Raw genomic sequence first — 19798 nt, 5'->3', positions numbered from 1 at the left:
GAAAGAAATAAAACCCAAGGACCTTTCCTGTTTCAGCATGACAATGCAGCTATTCACAAAGCCAGGTCCATATAGAAATGGTTTGTCGAGATCGGTGTGGAAGAACTTGACTGGCCTGCACAGAGCCCTGACCTCAACTCCCATCGAACATCTTTGGAATTAATTGGAACGCCGACTGCAAGCCAGGACTAATTGCCCAACATCAGTGCCCGGCCTCACTAATGGAAGCACATCCCCGCAGCAATGTTCTAACATCTAAACTCAGCAGAAAAAGACACGTCCTCTCACTGTCAACTGAGTTTCTTTTCAGCAAACTTAACGTGTAAATATTTGTATAAACATGAAATTCCAAGTTCCACAGACATGTGACTAACAGAAATGGAATATGTCCCTGAATAAAGTGGGGGGTCAAAATCAAAAGTAAGTCAATATCTGGTGTGGCCACCAGCTGCATTAAGTACTGCAGGGCATCCCCTCGTGGACTGCACCAGATTTGCCAGTTCTTGCTGTGAGATGTTACCCCTCTCTTTCACCGAGGCACCTACAAGTTCCTGGGCATTTCTGGGGCGAATGGCCCTAGCCCTCACCCTCCGATCCAACAGGTCCCAGATGTGCTCAATGGGATTGAGATCCGGGCTCTAGAACACTGACAGTCCTGTCTTGCAGGAAATCACGCACAGAATGAGCAGTATGGCTGGTGGCATTGTCATGCTAGAGGGTCATGTCAGGATGAGCCCGCAGGAAGGGTACCACATGAGGGAGGAGGATGTCTTCCCTGTAACGCACAGCGTTGAGATTGCCTGCAATGACAACAAGCTCAGTCCGATGATGCTGTGACACACCGCCCCAGACCACGACGGACCCTCCACCTCCAAATCGATCCCGCTCCAGAGTACAGGCCTCTGTGTAACGCTCATTCCTTTGATGATAAATGCAAATCTGACCATCATCCCTGGTGAGACAAAACAGCGACTCGTCAGTGAAGAGCACTTTTTCACAGTCCTGTCTGGTCCAGCGACGGTGGGTTTGTGCCCATAGGCGACGTTGCCGGTGATGTCTGGTGAGGACCTCCCTTACAACAGGCCAACAAGCCATCAGTTCAGCCTATTGCGGTCAGACTGAGCACTGATGGAGGAATTTTGCATTCCTGGTGTAATTCGGGCAGTTGTTGCCATCCTGTACCTGCCCCGCAGGTGTGATGTTCGGATGTACCGATAATGTGCAGGTGTTGTTACACGTGGTCTGCCACTGCAAGGACGGTCAGCTGTCCGTCCTGTCTCCCTGTAGCTCTGTCTTAGGCGTCTCAGTACAGACATTGCAATTTATTGCCCTGGCCACATCTGCAGTCCTCATGCCTCCTTGCAGCATGAGCAGGGACCCCGGGCATCTTTTGGTGTTTTTCAGAGTAAGTAGAAAGACTTCTTTAGTGTCCTAAGTTTTATTAACTGTGACCTTAATTGCCTAACGTCTGTAAACTGTTAGTGTCTTAACGACTGTTCCACAGGTGCATGTTCATTAATTGTTCATTGAACAAGCATGGGAAACAGTGTTTAAACCCTTTACAATGAAGATCTGTGAAGTTATTTGGATTTTTACGAATTATCTTTGAAAGACGGGGTCCTGACAAAGGGATGTTTTTTTTTCTTCAGTTTAGTAGAAAGCCTTCTCAGAAGAGTGGAGGTTGTTATAGAAGCAAAGGAGGGACCAACTCCATATTAATATCCATGATTTTGGAATGAGATGTTTGAAGAGCTTTACTTTTGGTCATGTACTGTAACTCAAGTTTTCATCCTCAGGTCCAACATAACTATTGTGCCATTCACATACAGTAATGTAGTATGTATTTATTAGTTGTATCATTCACAAAATGGTCACTGCCATGCTGTTTGTCATTACAAATTCAATTAAAATATAGGACAAAACAATTCACTACAAGAGAGACCTAAGACGACAACATAGCATTGCAGCAACACATATAAATAAGGAACATCTCTAATGTGATATCATACCCCTTCATCATTAACAGTCGAATGGAGGGTAAAATAGCCAATATGTCCACATGTGAAATAATTCATAAAATAAAGTATTACATGTGCGGTATTGGTAGGCCTTTTGTGTCTACACTAGTGGTGCGCGGGTCAGCTGTTTGTTCACCTGCAAACAATTGTAAATAACCCATCTGCAACCGCCTGATTATATGTTATAAAGTGAGAATCTGGTGTCCACACCCAACCCGCATATATATAGAGAATGCGCTAGGCTACAGTCGGAGGCTGCAGAGCAATATTTTGACAGGGGGTGCAGGATTTGTTTTTGCCTGATTTCGGTATTTATGCTTATAATTTCCGACATTTTGGTTGGCTTCTGTCATTATATGTTGCTTTAGAAGACTAAATAAACCCTTGCTCAACAGAATGTAATAGATCGATAGAATGAATGCTTCAATCTAGTTGACATCGGTAAAATTCTCTTATCTTTCGCGGAGCAAAGAAGTTTAGGGACTGGGGAGAAAATACAATAAAGCAACAAAAAAAACCGGGGAAAGTTTTTCTGTGCAAAATGTCCAAATGATATTAGTTTGACCGGTTGTAAGCCAAAAGTAAACTGTGAAAACGACCCAACATGTTTCTGATAAGATTTGAGTTCGGCTTCGAAGCATATTTTATGTGGTTTAAATTGAAATACTATCAGTTTTTATTATGAAGACAGCACCCAGATGTTATCTACAGTAACTGAGCATGGCATTCTCTCAAAATGCAGAACGAAATAAATATTTCTCCACTCCTTTACCCAAATCCACATTTTACCTACATTTGGTATATAATTTTACAGCAAGAAATGCTTACTTCTGCATGAGTTAGGCTATTATTAAGGATATAGCCGTATTCGCACGGGACTAGTATTACTAGAGAACGTTGGTTAAGAATGTATTATCCCAGAATGTCCGTTATTCCACAAGACAATTAGGACAGGATAGTTTTTTTTCCCAAACTGCCCCCTGTAATTTTCTCTTTTTATCGTTTTTTTTCTAGGCGTGAAGAAATTTTAAAAAAATACCAGAACCTCAATGTAGCCTATAAAAATATCACAATAGTTAAACATTTCTGGATTTAAAAAAAAAAAGGTATTGCTTCTCTTTATATAATCCGCCCGCCACCCACGTGCCCTTCAGCCACACGATATGTAATGACCCTAAACCCGTCCGCCCCGCAGATGTAACCGCGGGACTGCCGGTTATGAATCAACCCGCTAGTGGTTTTATGAATGTTGATAATGTGTTATGTAGATGTGTATAAATCGTGAAATGTTTGCCTTATCATAACGCGGTATACTTATCAACTACAGCACTTAACATCGTAATGTCCACATAATTGACATGAACCGGTGGGGATGACTACTTTGACTCAACAACATCAGCCCTCAGAAGAATCAAGAAAATATCTCCTGTCAGATCACCTACTGAAAGTATTAGCTTGGCTGTATCTTAAATTGTCATTATGCAATTCCACACATCCTCTCTCCTAGCCTCACTTCCTTCTCAACCATATTGAAGGAGAAAGTCCAAGTTCCCCCTCCCAGACCTTCTCCTTCAACCATATTGAAAGATAATGTCTAAGTTCCCCCTCCCAGACCTCATCCTTCAACCATATTGAAAGATAATGTCCAAGTTCACCCTCCCAGACCTCATCCTTCAACCATATTGAAAGATAATGTCCAAGATCCCCCCCCCCAGACCCTCTCCAATGCATTTTGAGATTAATCCAGAAAGAGCCCTAATCATGCAGATTCCTTCATTCTATGATTTACTACTCATCATTATAGCTTTGCATACATTATACAATTTACCTTCCATAGTACACAATTGGACCTTCATTTGCCAGTCTAAACCAGGGTTTTGCCCTAGTACTACACAGCTGATTCAAATAACAAACTCATCATCCAGCTGTGATGATTTGAATCAGCTATGTAGTGCTAGGGCAAAAACAAAATGTGTACCCAATGGGGACCCCAGGACCCAGTTTGGGAAACCTTGGTCTGGACAGATAATGTTAGGACAGCAGTCATGTTATTCTGTGTCTTCAAACAACATGAACCTTTTTGATGCATCATAAAACATGCCTTTGAGCTGACTTTGATAATAACATTGTCATTCAGGCACATAACTTGAATGTATGTACGAATCAACTTTCCCCAACAGGGGGAAGCAAAACTGAACTAATCAGACCAAATATTAGATACAATTTGCCACACTGTGAGCAAGGTATAATGAAAGTATTATTTACATGATAAGCTTTATTTTGTTCTATGATCCCGTCACGTTATTACATTTGTATTCATATATTGATGTTTTATTTAAGTAAAGTCAATATCCAAGTCTATAGACAACAGCACATCTAAACCACTTGTCTAACTCATTCCATGGAGGGCCGAGTATCTGCGGGTTTTCGCTCCTCCAATGTACTTGATTGATTGATGAATGAATGAATTATTTTACCAACCATCTCGTTATTAGAATCAGTTGAGCTAGATTAGGGTTGGAGCGAAAACCTACAGGACCATAGCTCTCCAGGAACAGTGTTGGAGAGTCCTGGCTTAGACCTTTCAATGTATTGTGAGGTGTTATGCTACCCCGAAATCCTGCCTTGGTTTCAGAAGTGAGATGGGGCTATCATATCCGGATGGTTCATAACCTGTGTCGGCATACTCTACTAGCCTATCATAACTCATTCACTTGTGGCTATGTCAAATTGTCCATTTAAATTATCACTACACACTCAAGTGAATGACGCTTCTTTATGTTCCAAGTATCTATCAACCAATTATAGAAGACTCTTTCCTAACTACCTTGTTTCCGCAATGAATCTTGCGTTCCAAGCTGGCGCATGATTACATGTAATAGCGCGTGCTTCCGCTTTTCCCTTTCAGTAGAAAAGTACTAGGAAAACGGGAAATAAACTATTTTGTTCGGAGAGAAACATCGAGTGGGGAGGATCTAGTTTTGCTCGTTTTGGAATAATTCGATTGGGAGAGTATAATCTGGGAGAGAGTGGCGTCTACAACTGTGAAGATAATTACATATGTTTTGTATGAGCGCTAGCCAATAGATCTATTTTTCGCCACGGTTTGTTCTTTCCAAAGGAATAATGACGAACACTTGGATACTATTGACTCTCGCGGTGGCGACCTGTTTTATGAGTGAAACGGTGAGTAAAGTTGTCAGGACAAAGAAAGTCATAAAATGGTTTTTGTTATACCTCGCGCGGTAAAGAGCTGCTGAAATGTTTTTTTTTAACGGGCTTTGGTTTCGATGTACGCTATTTTGCATGCTCGTCTCACTCGCGGTCTTCAGCGAGTAATTTATCTGGCTACTTTTACAAGTAAAGAAGTCAATAACTATTCCCTTATTTATGTCCTTCCCCTTGTGCACTTCCCATATGACTGAAGTCTTATCACATTGTGGGCCAAATGATCAAGATACCTTTTTACAGTTGCCAGAAAGGCACGTGTCTGATTAATATTTGTAAAACCGAATAGTTTATTTACCGTTTGATTCCACAGTGGTCAAATGTGATTTTCAAGAGGCGGTGTGGAACTACATTCGTCTCTGTTCCTTGGTCAAAACAGATTGAAATGGTTCCATTTAACCAGGCTAAGATCACAGGGCATCTCAGTGTTGCCTTTTAACACGTGTCCAATAACCTCCTATTGAAAGACGCGTTAAACAACTACTGAATTGTCCATCAGTGGAGTTAATGACACATTTTATAGGTTTGTATACTTTTCCTCTCCGTCTGCCACTACAGTAGACATGGCTCTATCATTGGCACGGTGATGCCGTTCCCTAACTAACATGGCCATTGCTATGAAACAGCAGTTTTGCAATTGGCTGCAAGGAGTATATGTGTTAATTGGCCCCAGCCTTCCAACCTGGATTATTTTAGAAACAAAAAATAAATAAAGGCAAGGGCCCTCATCTCTGATTTAAAGTGAATGGGAGTGCAGGGTTCTATAGTTGTGATGCTATCAACCTATGGGCATTCTACTAAAGTGAAGGTGGGTGAATGAATGAAGTTATTTTAGGCTGATGTGTGTTTAACTGTGGTGAAGGCTGCATGCCTCACGCTCCCCTCTAACATTAGGTCAGATTCCTCATTTGGAGCATTTGACTGTATTTGGTCCATTCAGGATTTCAGAGACCACCATCGCTCACCCCCCTTCCATTTTTCAGCAGAAAACAAACAGCAGCTCTGAGAGGCAGCCATTTTCTCTAATTCATCACATATTGGACAGGACTCTTCCCTCCATCACTATCCATCTTTTTGTTAATGCGGAAACAGAGAAACTATTGCTCTTGTTTTATCTCGATATTAAACAGATGTAACACGTCATCACTGATTTGTCACTGAAAGTACTTTGTGTACTATACCACTGTAACTATGACATCTGACTTGATTGGTATTAAAGTCAACAGTGAAGAAACATCTGTTTAGATGGAACTGAAATGACTTGTCATATCATCACCAACGTTGTTTAATTGAAAGTGCTTCATACAGATGTCCCACATCAAATACTAAGGCAAGGTTGGGAATAACTTCAACAGTATAGAAACATCTAGAGTTGGATGTACTACTTAAGTCTGAGATCAAGGCTCTAGAAATATGCATGGAAATCCTGAATGAGAAAAGTAATGAAATACTAGCCTGACAAATATGATTTCTTGAGAGGATGGAAAATGGTCACATACCGCAGCTTCAGTACTGACTGCTACTCTCATTCCTCCCCTGCCTCAATTAGCTTAGCAAATGTAAAGTTCTCAGTGAAAACCTGGGGGTGGCTAGGCAGCAAGGCACTAGACGGCTGGGTTGTGAGATGGGAAAACCTTGTGATGTACACACCGTCTGCTCTCTATCTATGAAGCCCTGAACTTGTCAACTGGATAATGAAACTGTGTAGGTTGTTTGGCTCAGATCTGAAGGTCAATAATAAGAGATGTTAGTTTTGAACCTTTCTTGACAAATGTAGCCTATGCCTGAAGATTTAGTGAATGTTTGGACTTCTCTTTTGTGTGGATTTGATTGTACATGGGATTGTGATCATTGCTACTCTGATCATACATCCTAGAGTGAAAGTTAACCTTAATGTAACATTTTTCTAGAATAGCGTGGACTGTGGTCAAATGCAAGATGTTCCATGACGGTGTATGCTGACAGCTTGCTGTGGTGTTATGCCAGCCAACTTTGTTTACCCGGTTGAAAAGCATCCAGCGAGAATAACCCTGTCTGCTCTTTGCTAATAGATGTGACTGGTACTAAATGTTCTTTGCCTTGCGTTACTTCCATATATGGTCATACCGGTTTCCTGAAAACAAAAACACCCACTCCAGATGTTTTTGTACTGTATGTAACTGGCAGACGTGCTCTCAATAGACAGTGTTGTTTTTAGAGACCACCGAAGCTGTATGTGAGTCAGAGGTGACGGTCTGGATGTGAAAGACGGTGTGATCTGGACTCTGAATCCACATGTGCTATGTCCTCCTGACCCTCTTTGGTTAATTGATGCACAGAAGGACAGACTGGCAAGCTGTGATAACGATATCAATGCAAAACAGGAACTAATCCGTTTTATTTCCTTTGGAACTACAATCTCGCACAAGATCCTAAGTGGTGGTATTTTCTGCCTGACCTTAAATTTGAGAATATTTTAAATAGTTATTTTAAAATGTTTCCTGTCATCAGGAGGGAGGCCCTCCCCAGTGTTAGTCATGCATGCAGTACACATGGTAGAGTATGTACTGTCGAACCGATCAGCGCTGACTGAATAAGGCTGGTCTGGGAGTCATGCAGCTTCACATGTAAGTGGAGCTGCGCTCCATTGGTATTTCTACTCCTTTTCCCCAGCTCCCTTTCTGTCTCCTTCTCTCTCAACAGCTCTGTAAGAGGCTTGCCTTTTTATCTGTCCAACGAAGCTTGTCTGGAATTTTAAACATTTTCTGGGTTGAGCTTGTTGCTGGGTCAAATACACAAGCATTTCAGTACACCTGCGATACACATTTTTAGCAGATGTTATTCATGTGATAAATCAGAACTGATTTGAATACTTGTGGGGTTGAGTTTGTTGCTGGGTCAAACTTGTATGGTTGTGGTTTGACAGCTTTGTTGTCTTATTTGAAAGGTCTGAGATTCTCCACTTAATTCACGATCTCCCATCTGAACAGAGTTCTGTCACTTGGGTTAAATCAATGATTTATATTTAGCGATGGTTTTAAGGGAGGGAAGTTTCTCACAGAGCCTGTGTTGATCTTTCAACACTGGGGATTTTCTGTGTTTTTGTAGAACACTGCTAAGCATGTCACAGATTTTCAAAGAATTTCAACAGTACATTTGGGATCCTTTTCTAGATCCAGAGGGATCCTGACTTGGCCCACAGCTTTCGTAACTGAATAGAAAACACAAGTCGAGATTGATATTTTAGCAGACGCTTTTATCCAGAGTTACTGTTTTGTCCACTCAGTGTGTCTGCTGTTTATAGTAATCTGTGATGTCTGCTCTCATTTGGTGCTGATGCCAGTTGTTCATGATCTAGTTACTGATTGTTCTGACCCAGGTGTGGCGAATGGGCCAGCGGTCTGTCTCATGCTTCAGGACTAATTCTTCTGGCTCTGGAGTGACTGTAGTTGTACATCTTCTTGGCATCATCAAGGCCTGAAGAACCTTTGCATAAAGAAGCATGTCATTAGTGTTGAACAGGATCATGAAGGCTATCAGTACTGTAACAACTGTAGTTTATACTTGGGACATAGGCCCCATCCTCCTACTGGGATGCCAGCACTTTTATGTGAGGCATGTCATTACTTCTATTCACATTGGTATGATTTTCACATGGTATTATTACAAGTCATATAGATTTACATAATTTTACCTGGATAAGGTCGCATCATGTTGACCTTCAGCAGGAAAATGGGCTCAGTGTTTGGGTCATCGGCAAGGACTCTGGCCTTGGTGTCGGCAGGGTCCCGCATCTCCCTCCCGAACCATATTCCCCCACGTCGACCATGGTGAAGTGGTACTTTGCATTGTGGACTGTCATCCGGACTATTGTGAAACATCCCTTGTAGTTGTAGTACTCGTTACCAGAGTTCGCTGGAGCTCTGATCTGAATATGTTTCCTGTCGACTGCTCCTACTCAACTGATAATTCCAACGATCCTAAAACTCTCAGGCGATTTTGGCCCATTTTGCTACTGAGGGATAAGCAACTAAATCTGCCTTTGAGACATGCCAGTTAGCCTGCCAAGCTTCGCTGGCGATGGCAAAAACGGTTGTTTCCTAGCTTCTAACTAGCATCAATGCTTTTGCTGTGTGCCTGTAATAGCCAAAAACATCCAGAAGTACTGAACATGCCTTCCCTTGTCAATGCTTTGCATAGGTCAGGCTAGAGACATATTCTCAATTGTCCCCTCTTGTAGTGATCAGTGGACCAACATGCCATTTTCTCCCTCGTGAGAAATAAAAACAAACGACTTGTAAGAGCAGTTCAATCTCTTCTAATTTGGAGGCAGACATGTTTGCTTTTGTAGTTAGTTAAATCCTGAAAGTAAATTTGTATCTGGAGTGTTAAGATATATATTTTAAACAAATTATATTTTTAATCCTTAAAGTAGAGTTACAAGCATAACACCAGACATGTAGCTAGCTAGTATTTGTAAATGGGCAAATACATGGGATCCAGACGTTATATGTCGTCGCTAGGCTAGAGTGTCTGGGCCCCTCATGACTCCAACTATGAACATGCACGTGATCTACGCACGTAAACAGTGTAGAGGCCTTAAAGCTGTGTGTGTGGTGGCATCACGTCAATGAACAAACAGACAGATCCATAGCTTCTGTCTGACCAAGCCTGGGGTATAGTTTAAGAACTTGTGAAAAGCTATAATTATAATTGAGCCTGAATGTAGACACTAATTGCTTAGTAATCCTGTCTTTTGAAGTGATTTCATGTGCAGACTCATTTGCTGTCAGCTGTTTTACTCTGGCATTAACAGAAAGATATTGAGAAATTCATTGCATATCTGCTTTACATTAGCTATATTTTGCACAACTGAACTTCGCTTTTCCTTGGCTACTCCTGAAACTCCCACTCATGTCCCCTGTTCATGTCTTGGCTCTGGTAATCCCTGGAATATGACAGTCTCACACAGTGATTACCTGGATGGAAAACGGAGTTAGAAAATAATGGATTTTGTTATAAATGATTGTTAGATTTTCTGTTCCCAACTCTTTCATTACCTCCGAAAGCTTCCTAGAATTATAAGATATATTTTTAATATGTGCTGGACATAGTGGTCATTCCAGAGCAATGCAGCTTTGATTGAATGTATTCCTTAACATTAAGGTAAGAGTTGGAGTGTGGATCAGCCAGCCCTCACACAGGGTCCCACATCACAGTAAACTACTTTAGTGTTCAGTTATGTCCAAGGACCAAAGTTAATGTTTTTATTTAATCTTCATTTATATAGGTAAGTATAACTTAACACATTTCCTGTTTACAATGATGACCTGTCCCAAGGCATAGACAGCAGTGAGAGAGGCTTGGACTATAAGAAGCTCTGAGTAGTGGCAATGTCGCTCTCTTTGAGAGACCACGCTTGACAAAATCATATTTTGTGCTCTCTGAAACTAGCACATGTAATCTCACCATAATTTGGTTGTCACTCTCTGATATAATTTCACAACATACACTACATCTAGTTCTGCCATTCAGGTACAGTCAATGAAACAAATATCCCCAGAATGTCTGACTCCAGTATTCTGCTCTCCGCCCCCCTCCAAGAAGGCGTAGAATATCCCAGCCTCATGGCCCTAGTACAACACCTGTGTTTATTGAATCATATGAAGAACACCAGACGTGCCTCTGGTCTGAATGGGCTGTATTCATCCTGTTAGTCTCTGCAGCAGTTCTGGTGGAGCGCTGGCACCGTCTAGTAGTTAATGCTCTTCCTGTGTACTCCTGAGGGGCTGCGAATGTCAGCAGCTGGTTGGACAGCTACTACATCGGCAAGGTCTCTATCCCAAATGGCACCCTGTTCCCTATTTAGTGCACTACTTTTGACTAGGGCCCATCATAAGTAGTGCACTAAATGGGGAATAGAGAGCCATTTGGGACGTAAGCCTAGAGCTGCTGTGCCCTGTATGAAGCTGAGCCCTCGGCAGATGTGGGTTAATATTGTAACCCACACCTGTAACATCTGCTGCTTCCCAGCACTGTGGAAGGAAGCTGGTTACTAGAGAGCTCCTGTACTGTTGGTCCACATGCTGGTTAATGTCTTGGTAGACCTGTTTGGTTGCATTCATGGTGTTGCTGTCATTGGGTGATACGGACGGTATATATTTATGGGCAGTGTTGCCGGTAGCGTTGGATGTTATTTAATGTGTGAAGGTAAGCAGCTCGGAACGTCCTGTTTTCCTCTGGCTGTCCGACAGGGGTATGCTGAGAAACAACACAGCCAGGCCTTCAGGGCATGGAGGAGGACTTTCAAAGGAAATCCAATGTTTTTCATGTTGAGATTACATTCATATCAGGTAGTCATCCTAGATCTGCCTGGAATGCATTTTAAAAAGCCCCATAAGTCCAGTGTTAGCCATATCTTGGCAGGTTCTCTCTCCCCATCATTACAGCTAACTATACCTGTGGAGGAGGGTGACATGATTAGCTGACATGTCCCCAGCATTTGTTGCTGTGCTAGCCGCTAACAACAATAGCTTAATGATTCAACCATTTAGTAGGGTCTGGCTGACTGGGCTGTTTGGAAGGAGCTAGCTAGTGAGCAGAGGGAGAGAAGAGGGAGTATTTCCTTTTCAGTTGTAGACTTGGCACAGCCTGAAAGCTCAGTCCTGAGCTCTTCAGCTCCCTGCACAATACCTCACTTGTGCTGCTACTTTGGCCCAGGAATGTGAGGCTCACCTTCATATGTCTGACAGCAGTTTGTTTTGGAATGAGAGATATTATTCACCACCACATCGTACTGCTGCAAACATGGTTCTCTCATCGCCTCTTCGCTCTACCTCTCTCTGAAGAGTTGAGGCTGCCCCATATGATGCTGTTGAAACCCCCATAAACCACTGCTTTAGATAGTCTGTTCTATTCATAAGATGTGAAAGTAATTGATCCTCACATCTTGAACAGTGTATTTTGTCAAGGCATGTGGGCTAGGTACAAAAATGTTGTTCAGAGTCTAATCCTACAGCATACTTTTGTGTGTTCACATCAGCCTCTGGAAAACCGAGCCTGACGCAATCTTAGCCTGTTAGATAAAGCCTAACCTAACACTACTATCTAATAAGAGAATGGAATGCTGGCAGCATGAAAATAGGGCCTTTCAGTAGCCAGTTGTACTCTGTACTGTACCGGGGCCTGATCTGAGTCCTTGACTAATCCTGATCAACAAAGGACATTGGAGGAAATGATTAGGGCTGTTTAACGTCAGAGTCTGTATTGATGTTGTACTTCATGATTCAGTGGCTGGGGCATTCACACTGACTAGACTACTACTGTATGGTCACCGGCTGACCCTGAGTCTCCATCGTTCTCACAATGTTATCTCTATTGGATGTTTGGGGTCAACTTGACATTTGTCATAACACTTGACTGCTTCAGAGGCTAAATCAGCTGAGTAGACCTGGGTCAAATACGTTTAAATACTGGGAAGTGTTCAGGGCTGGCAAACGGAAGTAGTGTACAGTAGGTATCAGTCATTCATGACTCTAGTCCTACTCTTCATAGTGTACATGTGGTCTTCTAGGCTAAGATTGTGTCAGGCTCTGTTTTCCAGAGGCCGATGTGAACACACAAGTATGCTATATGATTAGACTCTGAACAACATTTTTGTACCTAGCCCACACGTAGCACACATGCCTTGCACGTTGACACATCACAATAGAACATAGTGTCAGAGGGGTCCGTTTGCTATCTTTTCTCAAATACTATTGGTCCATTACCATGTCAATCAATGCTTGAATAGAAACGTAGCTTACACTGGATTTTGATGCCAATGCAGTCGCTACAGTCCCATTTGTTTTCATTGCAGCCTCGTTTGAATACCACGGTTATGTATGTATAATGTGTACTAACACTGTTAAGTAGCACTGGTCTTCTAGCGTTAGTTGACATGGGAGCACTTTTTATACATTGTTTGTTTTCCTGGATTACTTTGATCATCACTTCCTCATGTTCTGCCTGCTGTGTTCTCTATAGTATGTTGCATAGCAAACAAAAGATGATTCACTGTGTGTGACAGTTTGAAAGACAACTGGAGCACAACACAATGGCATACCAAAGATGTGTTTTTGTACAGATGACAATTATTTAAAAAAGAAAATGTCATCCCAGAGGCCAAAAGGGAAGGTCTTTATCTTGCTGGGTATTCCCTCTTTTCAGCCAGAGCCATTTGTTGTGCTCTTTGAAGCATCTCCCCTTCAGTGAGTCTGAAATGACTTGTCCTCTTATTGTGTACTAGGCTCTGCTTCCTTTGAAGCATCTCTCCTTCAGTGAGTCTGAAATGACTTGTCCTCTTATTGTGTACTAGGCTCTGCTTCCTTTGAAGCAAGAGTCCTTCCTTTTTCTTACATCATCCTTGTATGTCACTTTTCCCCTCCTCTCCTTCACGAACAAAGACCTGAAAATTGAACCAGGCTCCTTAGTGTCAACATTCATCAGAGGAGCAAAAAGGCAGACCTCGACGTGCGCGCACACACACACAGAGGGTGCATCCTTACTACCTTTGTCAGACGTATTGCTTTTGTGGGGATTTTGGGAAGCACAATTGTGTGGAAACATCACGTCTTGGTGAGCATCAGTGGCTGTGAATGGTGATTTCTATGAGCCCTGACAGGCTAGTTGAAGAGGTGGCCACCAGGCTACTGTGATGGGCCAGAGATCTAAAGGAATGCAGGGGGTTGGGAGGGATGACCTAGAAGGATCCAGGGTTCAGAGAGTCAGACTACATGGTTCCATCTGCTCTGAGAGCAGCCTCCTGCCCTAAAAAAAATTGTTTGTCTGTTTATTCATTCTTCTGTTCACAATAACACTACCTTGGGATTGGATGAGCCAGTCAGACAATGACACCTTCCTGTTTTAACCTGCACTCCACATGCAGAGGAATTACAGGAAGACTGATACATTGTCTTTGGTTTATGCTTCAGAAAATGGGAAGATTTGATCCAGGCATTCATAGCTTCTAAGTGGTATTTCAGGTAATGGGGAGGCTCATGAGACTTCTGCTTCTGTTAATTTGTTTGTTTCCCAGGGAACTGAGATTTAAAAAAAAAAAATAAGAATACATTTAATCTCCCAAAATATTTGTCTTGGTTCTTTCAAATTTGTTTTGCGCTTCTAATGCCTGTATAAAATAAACAGCATGGATATCCTCCACAGTGAAAAGTGTTTGTATAATCTTAAGGGCATGAAATCTACACTGGGAGTAGTTTGTCATGTGATCAGTTATTGAGTATTATTATGGGTCCTGGATGCTGATCAAGGGAAGGGGGATACCTAGTCAGATGTACAACTGAAATGTGTCTTCCGCATTTAACCCAACCCCTCAATCAGCGGTAAGCTGTGGTATATCAGACAATATACCATGGGTATGATGCAAATGCTCTTCTATTTATGTGGAAGTATTTTATAATAGCAATAAGGCATCTTGGGGGTTTGGTATATGGCCAACATGCTACGGGCTGTATCCAGGCTGTACTCTGCATTGCAGCGTTCATAGCCGTGGTATGTTGGCCATACCACACCCCTCAGGCCTTATTGCCTAAATAGCATGTGGGTACCTGTAGAATTCAATTTATATGGTGGAGACACTTTTTAGTTCATCTCTTGTTCTCCATTCACAGATATTGATCTCGGCCCAGTCGGATTACCTGTACCTGGATGACCAATCAGGAGACTCCGTAGACGACGACGGTTACAACTCTGGCTCCGGGTCCGGTGATATGAGTAAGCAATGGTTACCTTCTAAAATATTTCACCCTTGTATCCTAATGTCATTTACATAGCAACCTGAATGCCATGTTAAGAGTTATAGCTGTATGTAAATCTATAATTGTACTGGCTCTACGAAGGTCCTAGACGGTGCACAGAAACCTTTTGACTTTGGTTAACCTGCTAGGGCACACTGGTACTGCAGTATCACAATGGACCTACAGAGGCGGTGAATGCACAGATGTTTCACATGCAGTCAACCAAGACTATGTTAATTACCCAGCATATGTCCTGTGGAGAGACGTTCAATAATGAATGAGTCATTATTTCATATACCCTAACCTGAAGTGATACTGAACCATATACTGTACAAGAACACCCAAACAGATCTGGCTTGCAGTCTATTTCTGAGTCAGTATGGCAGGGGTTGTGTGACGTTATTGGTCGACTCATTATGAAAAGTGCCTCCATCATTAGTAATGAATCCATTAGCATTGTTGTGATTTGTTGTTTATCATGTTAGCCCTGCCTGCAAACCACATTTCTCTTTGGGGTCAATTCATTTGAGATTATTTTCCTCCTCAGTTATCGGTGAGGTCACTGAGCCAGTCAAAGTGAAAAGGGTGTTCGCCGCTCCTGAAGCAGAGCCAACCCAGGACTCTCTACCAGACCTTTCAACCACAATGGAGATGTTGACATTCACTGACCTGAGCACAGAAATAGCTGAGACAGAAACAGAGACCGAAACAGAGGTATGCCGCTCTTTTTAACTGACTTTAGTGTGGGCTTTTGAGCCAGTAGTGTGGTTGTTTCATTTCGCCTCGCACTGCTGGCATGGCAAGGACTTAATATTATCCCTGTGGTTTTATAGTTGCTGTGAAAATCTAAATGTATCTTTCTCCCTCTGTCTGTGTGTGTCAGACCCAGGTCCCTGAGCAGTCTCTGGACGTGACAGAGGAGACTGTTATCAGTAGTGAAGCTCCTCCCAGCACCACTGGTGCTTCCGGGTTGCTGTACGAGGCAGACGTACCCTACGATGTACACTCCGAAAACCTATTCCAGAGGACGGAGGTGCTAGCAGGTATGTTCTGGTTTGTTTATTTATTCAGGAGATTGTATTGCCATTAACATCTCTCTTTTTCCAATGAGACCTGAGCATAATGAAAGCAATAAAATATCATGAGACAACATATGTTAAACATCACACAAAAAAAGCGATACACAATACGATAATGATTCATCAAAACAGTAATCTGAAATCTATCAGTTCCAATTGAAGAAATCATTTTTCAATACAGCCCACTATCAGAGATTGGATCTGAAACATGGCCTCTTAAATTGGGTAACTCTAGACTTTGCTTTCATAATAAAAACGGACTCTTTGTCTTGTCGTTTTGATAGCAGAGGGAAGGAGACTGAGTCAAGCAACCAACAACACTTCGGGATTGTTTTACAATGAAAGCATGTTATGAATGAAGAGTATAATTGTGACTCCTCCTGAGTCGGCTCCGTCTCATATTTGATTAGTCCATTGATCTTAACTTTGATGCACTAGACTGCAGCTATCAGGGTGCTTTTCCCCATTCATTTCTCAATGGGAGTTGTTGCCAAACATTTGATACAAAACAATCATAGTTCCCTCTTAATTGTTCATCCACGTTAAGAGAAGGTAATGGGGTTACATTTACTTTGCATTTTAGTCATTTAGCAGACGATCTTATCCAGCGACAATTAGTGCATTCGTCTTAATATAGCTAGGTGAGACAACACATCGTATAATTAATCGGTTGGGGTAATTACCTTGCCCCACACAATCTGGTAGAGGTCTGTCATATCTGATTGGACTGTTATTAACACTATCTTCTAGCAAGGTTCCACTGTTTGTGTTGTCAACACCAATCACTTGTATTGAATTATTGATCAATAAGCATCTTCTGATGTTGTTCCTCTCTTCCCCCCCCTCCCCCCCAGCGGTGATAGCTGGCGGGGTTATAGGTTTGCTGTTCGCCATCTTCCTCATCCTCCTCCTGGTCTACAGGATGAGGAAGAAGGACGAGGGGAGCTACGTCCTCGGAGAACGCAAGGCCCCTAGCTCAGCCTATCAGAAAGCCCCCACCAAGGAGTTCTATGCCTGAAACACAACCACGGTCACTATGAGGAGAAACCTCTGGAGCAACATAAAGACTAAGTCTGTGTCCCAAATGGCACCCTATGCCCTCTAGTGTACTGACTACCTTTAACCAGTATCTGTGCACCATATAGGGTGTCATTTGGGATGCATCCAGAACATCTCATACAGCAGGGTCCTCCTCGCATGCTGTTGGTTGAAATGGTATTGAATGAGGAAGTGTTTCAAGGAGCTTTTTCATATAGCAAATATATACTTTTCCTTAATGAGGCCAAACAGGGCTATTGTAAATGTTTCATATTTTGGATCATTAGAACGGTTGGAGAATTTCCTTGTCATGTGAGAATGTGAGACATTCATAGATGGTCATGGACTACTTTCTAACTGTAGAGGTACATATTTGTAAGGAAGGAAAAACAACTTTTTTTTAAAAGGTCACTGAAATAAAAATGACAGAATATAATTGTCCTATAGCTATTCTATTTTTGATTTCTTTCATAGCATGTCCAAAGTAGTTTTTTTTTTCATTAACTTATGTTTTTCATGTTGAGGTGATGGAATGTTCTGGTCTCCAATTTAACATTTTTTTTTGCTTTGTTATTATGGTATTTTTCTTGTCATTGTGTGAAATGAATTACAGGAGTCCATAAGTACCCAGTGTCATCTCACCAAAGGACATTCCCTTCTAGTAAAACATCACTGATATAAAGCAGTGTTTAACAACTCCAGTCCCCAACAGTACACGTTGTTGTAGTCCCTGACAAACTTGCCTGATTCAATTTGAGGGCCTGATTAGTTGACAAGTTGAATCAGGTGAGTTTGTCTGGGGCTACAACAACGTGTACTGTTGGAGGTACTTGAGGCCTGGAGTTAAGAAACACTGCTTTAAATGGTACTCTTAATGGCAGGGGTGTAAAATCCATTCCACGGCGGGCCTAGTGTCTGTGGGTTTTCGTTTTTTTCTTAAGACCTAGACAACCTGGTGAGGTGTTTACTAATTAGGGACCTTAATCAATCAAGTACAAGGATGGAGTGAACCTGCAGACACTCAGCCCTCCGTGGAATGAGTTTGACACGTGCTTTGAGGAGTGCATTATATCACAGGAGGTTGGATGCACCTTAATTAAGGAGACAGCCTCATGGTAATATATCAAACACATGGTTTCCAGGTGTTTGATGCCATTCCATTATCTCCGGCTCATAAGAATGGCCATTCTCCCTCAGCCTCCACTGCTATATGTACTCTGTTTCTGTTACCCAAAATATAGAGGAACCTTTTCAGTAGGTTTCACTATTAGGTCCATGAATTTTCTCCTCTGATCACAATGGTATTTTAAGACTTGGGTGTTTTTATAAACAAACCTGCAAAACTTTTCTGACCAATTTATGATATAAAAAGCTGTCTTTTTTTTCTCATTTATCGGCAGCTTTTAAATGATGACTTGCTAGATATGGGGAACTAATGCTAATGAACAGTCCTATGTGCTCAACTCTTTTCAGTTGACTTTGATGACTTTAGTACAATGATTTACTCTAGCCACAGATGGGACACCGGACGTCTCTGTAATATCCGTTTCAACTTTGACTGAAAATCTGTCATTCGAAAGTCCAGGGCGCTTTCCCAAATGGCACCCTAGAGCCATATGAACACTGGTCAAAAGCAGTGCACTAAATAGGGACTAGGGTGCTATTTGTGATGTAGTCCCAGTGAACAGGACAATGTAGTCCCAGTGAACAGGACATGGTGTACCTTATTGCTTATCTGTTCCCCCTCTAGCATCTGTAAAGAATTATGAATGTCTACTATAGAACAGACTGTTCCTCTTCCCTAAAAAAAATAACTTCTATGATCACTGGGCTGATGTGTTTTTCTCATGGTACGTAATTATTGAATAAAGGTACTTACAGTAAGACTTTCCTTGGACTTGGAACAGTGTTTTTGCCATTTATCACGTGTAACACAATGTCCCCATTTATTTAGTTACCTTTAGTCCTGACTATTCTAAAGGTAGACTCAGCGAAATTATGTAGATGCATAAAGTAAAACTGCATAGTGGGTCAATTTCCACAACTAAGAGCGTTAGAGCACGAGGCTAAACTTCTCCGCTGTTTTGGTCCAGTGGCTGCCATATTGTAAGAGCGGGCTGTGACGGGAACCCGTGTGCAAATACTGTATGTGTGACAGAGTGAAATCTTGCTCATTGAAATATCTGCAGTGCTGCTTGTGCAACACAATTTCGCTGACTACCTTTAGGTCAGTGGTGCATCTGTAAAATGTCTGTACTATAATTTATATATTAATTTATATTACATATTTGAAATATGTTAGTTCAAGTATATTCACAAATGTTTTAAGCCTTTGAAGTGCCTACCATTCTGAAAGTCTTTCATTTCTTTTCTTTTTACTGTTTGGGACAAAATATGTCTTAGTGGCATGAAGTAGTAGTCCCGACTATAAGCACAGGATACTGATGGCAACTTAGTGTTACAAAAGCAGTGTTGTACGTTATGATGGGAGACACTACTGAATAAACAATGTGGCTTAATATTAAATAGTCATCAAATGTGGTTTCTTCTCTCTTGAGTTGGTTGTATTTCTGATAAGGCTCCAACATATGTCTGTGTTCTTTTGGAATTTTGACACTGTTACAAAGTAAATGTAAGAATATAACTTGCAGCACAAATACCA

At 41.8% G+C, this 19798-nt stretch overlaps 1 protein-coding gene across 1 annotated transcript; it reads left to right on the top strand.

The window, feature by feature from the left end:
• The first annotated feature begins 4656 nt into the window (after positions 1-4656).
• On the top strand, positions 4657-19662 carry LOC109905535 (syndecan-2). The gene is made up of 5 exons (XM_031811832.1): positions 4657-5204; positions 14894-14996; positions 15567-15733; positions 15903-16062; positions 16953-19662. The coding sequence occupies exons 1-5, from the start codon at positions 5145-5147 to the stop codon at positions 17114-17116; spliced, it is 654 nt and encodes a 217-aa protein (XP_031667692.1). The 5' UTR covers positions 4657-5144; the 3' UTR covers positions 17117-19662.
• Positions 19663-19798: the final 136 nt, after the last annotated feature.

The sequence above is a fragment of the Oncorhynchus kisutch genome, unplaced genomic scaffold (assembly GCF_002021735.2).
Source record: "Oncorhynchus kisutch isolate 150728-3 unplaced genomic scaffold, Okis_V2 Okis02a-Okis13b_hom, whole genome shotgun sequence".
In the NCBI taxonomy this organism is placed as follows: Eukaryota; Metazoa; Chordata; class Actinopteri; order Salmoniformes; family Salmonidae; genus Oncorhynchus; species Oncorhynchus kisutch.
The sequence above is the reverse complement of the archived record's forward strand: the minus strand, read 5'-3'. Positions and strand labels throughout refer to the sequence as shown.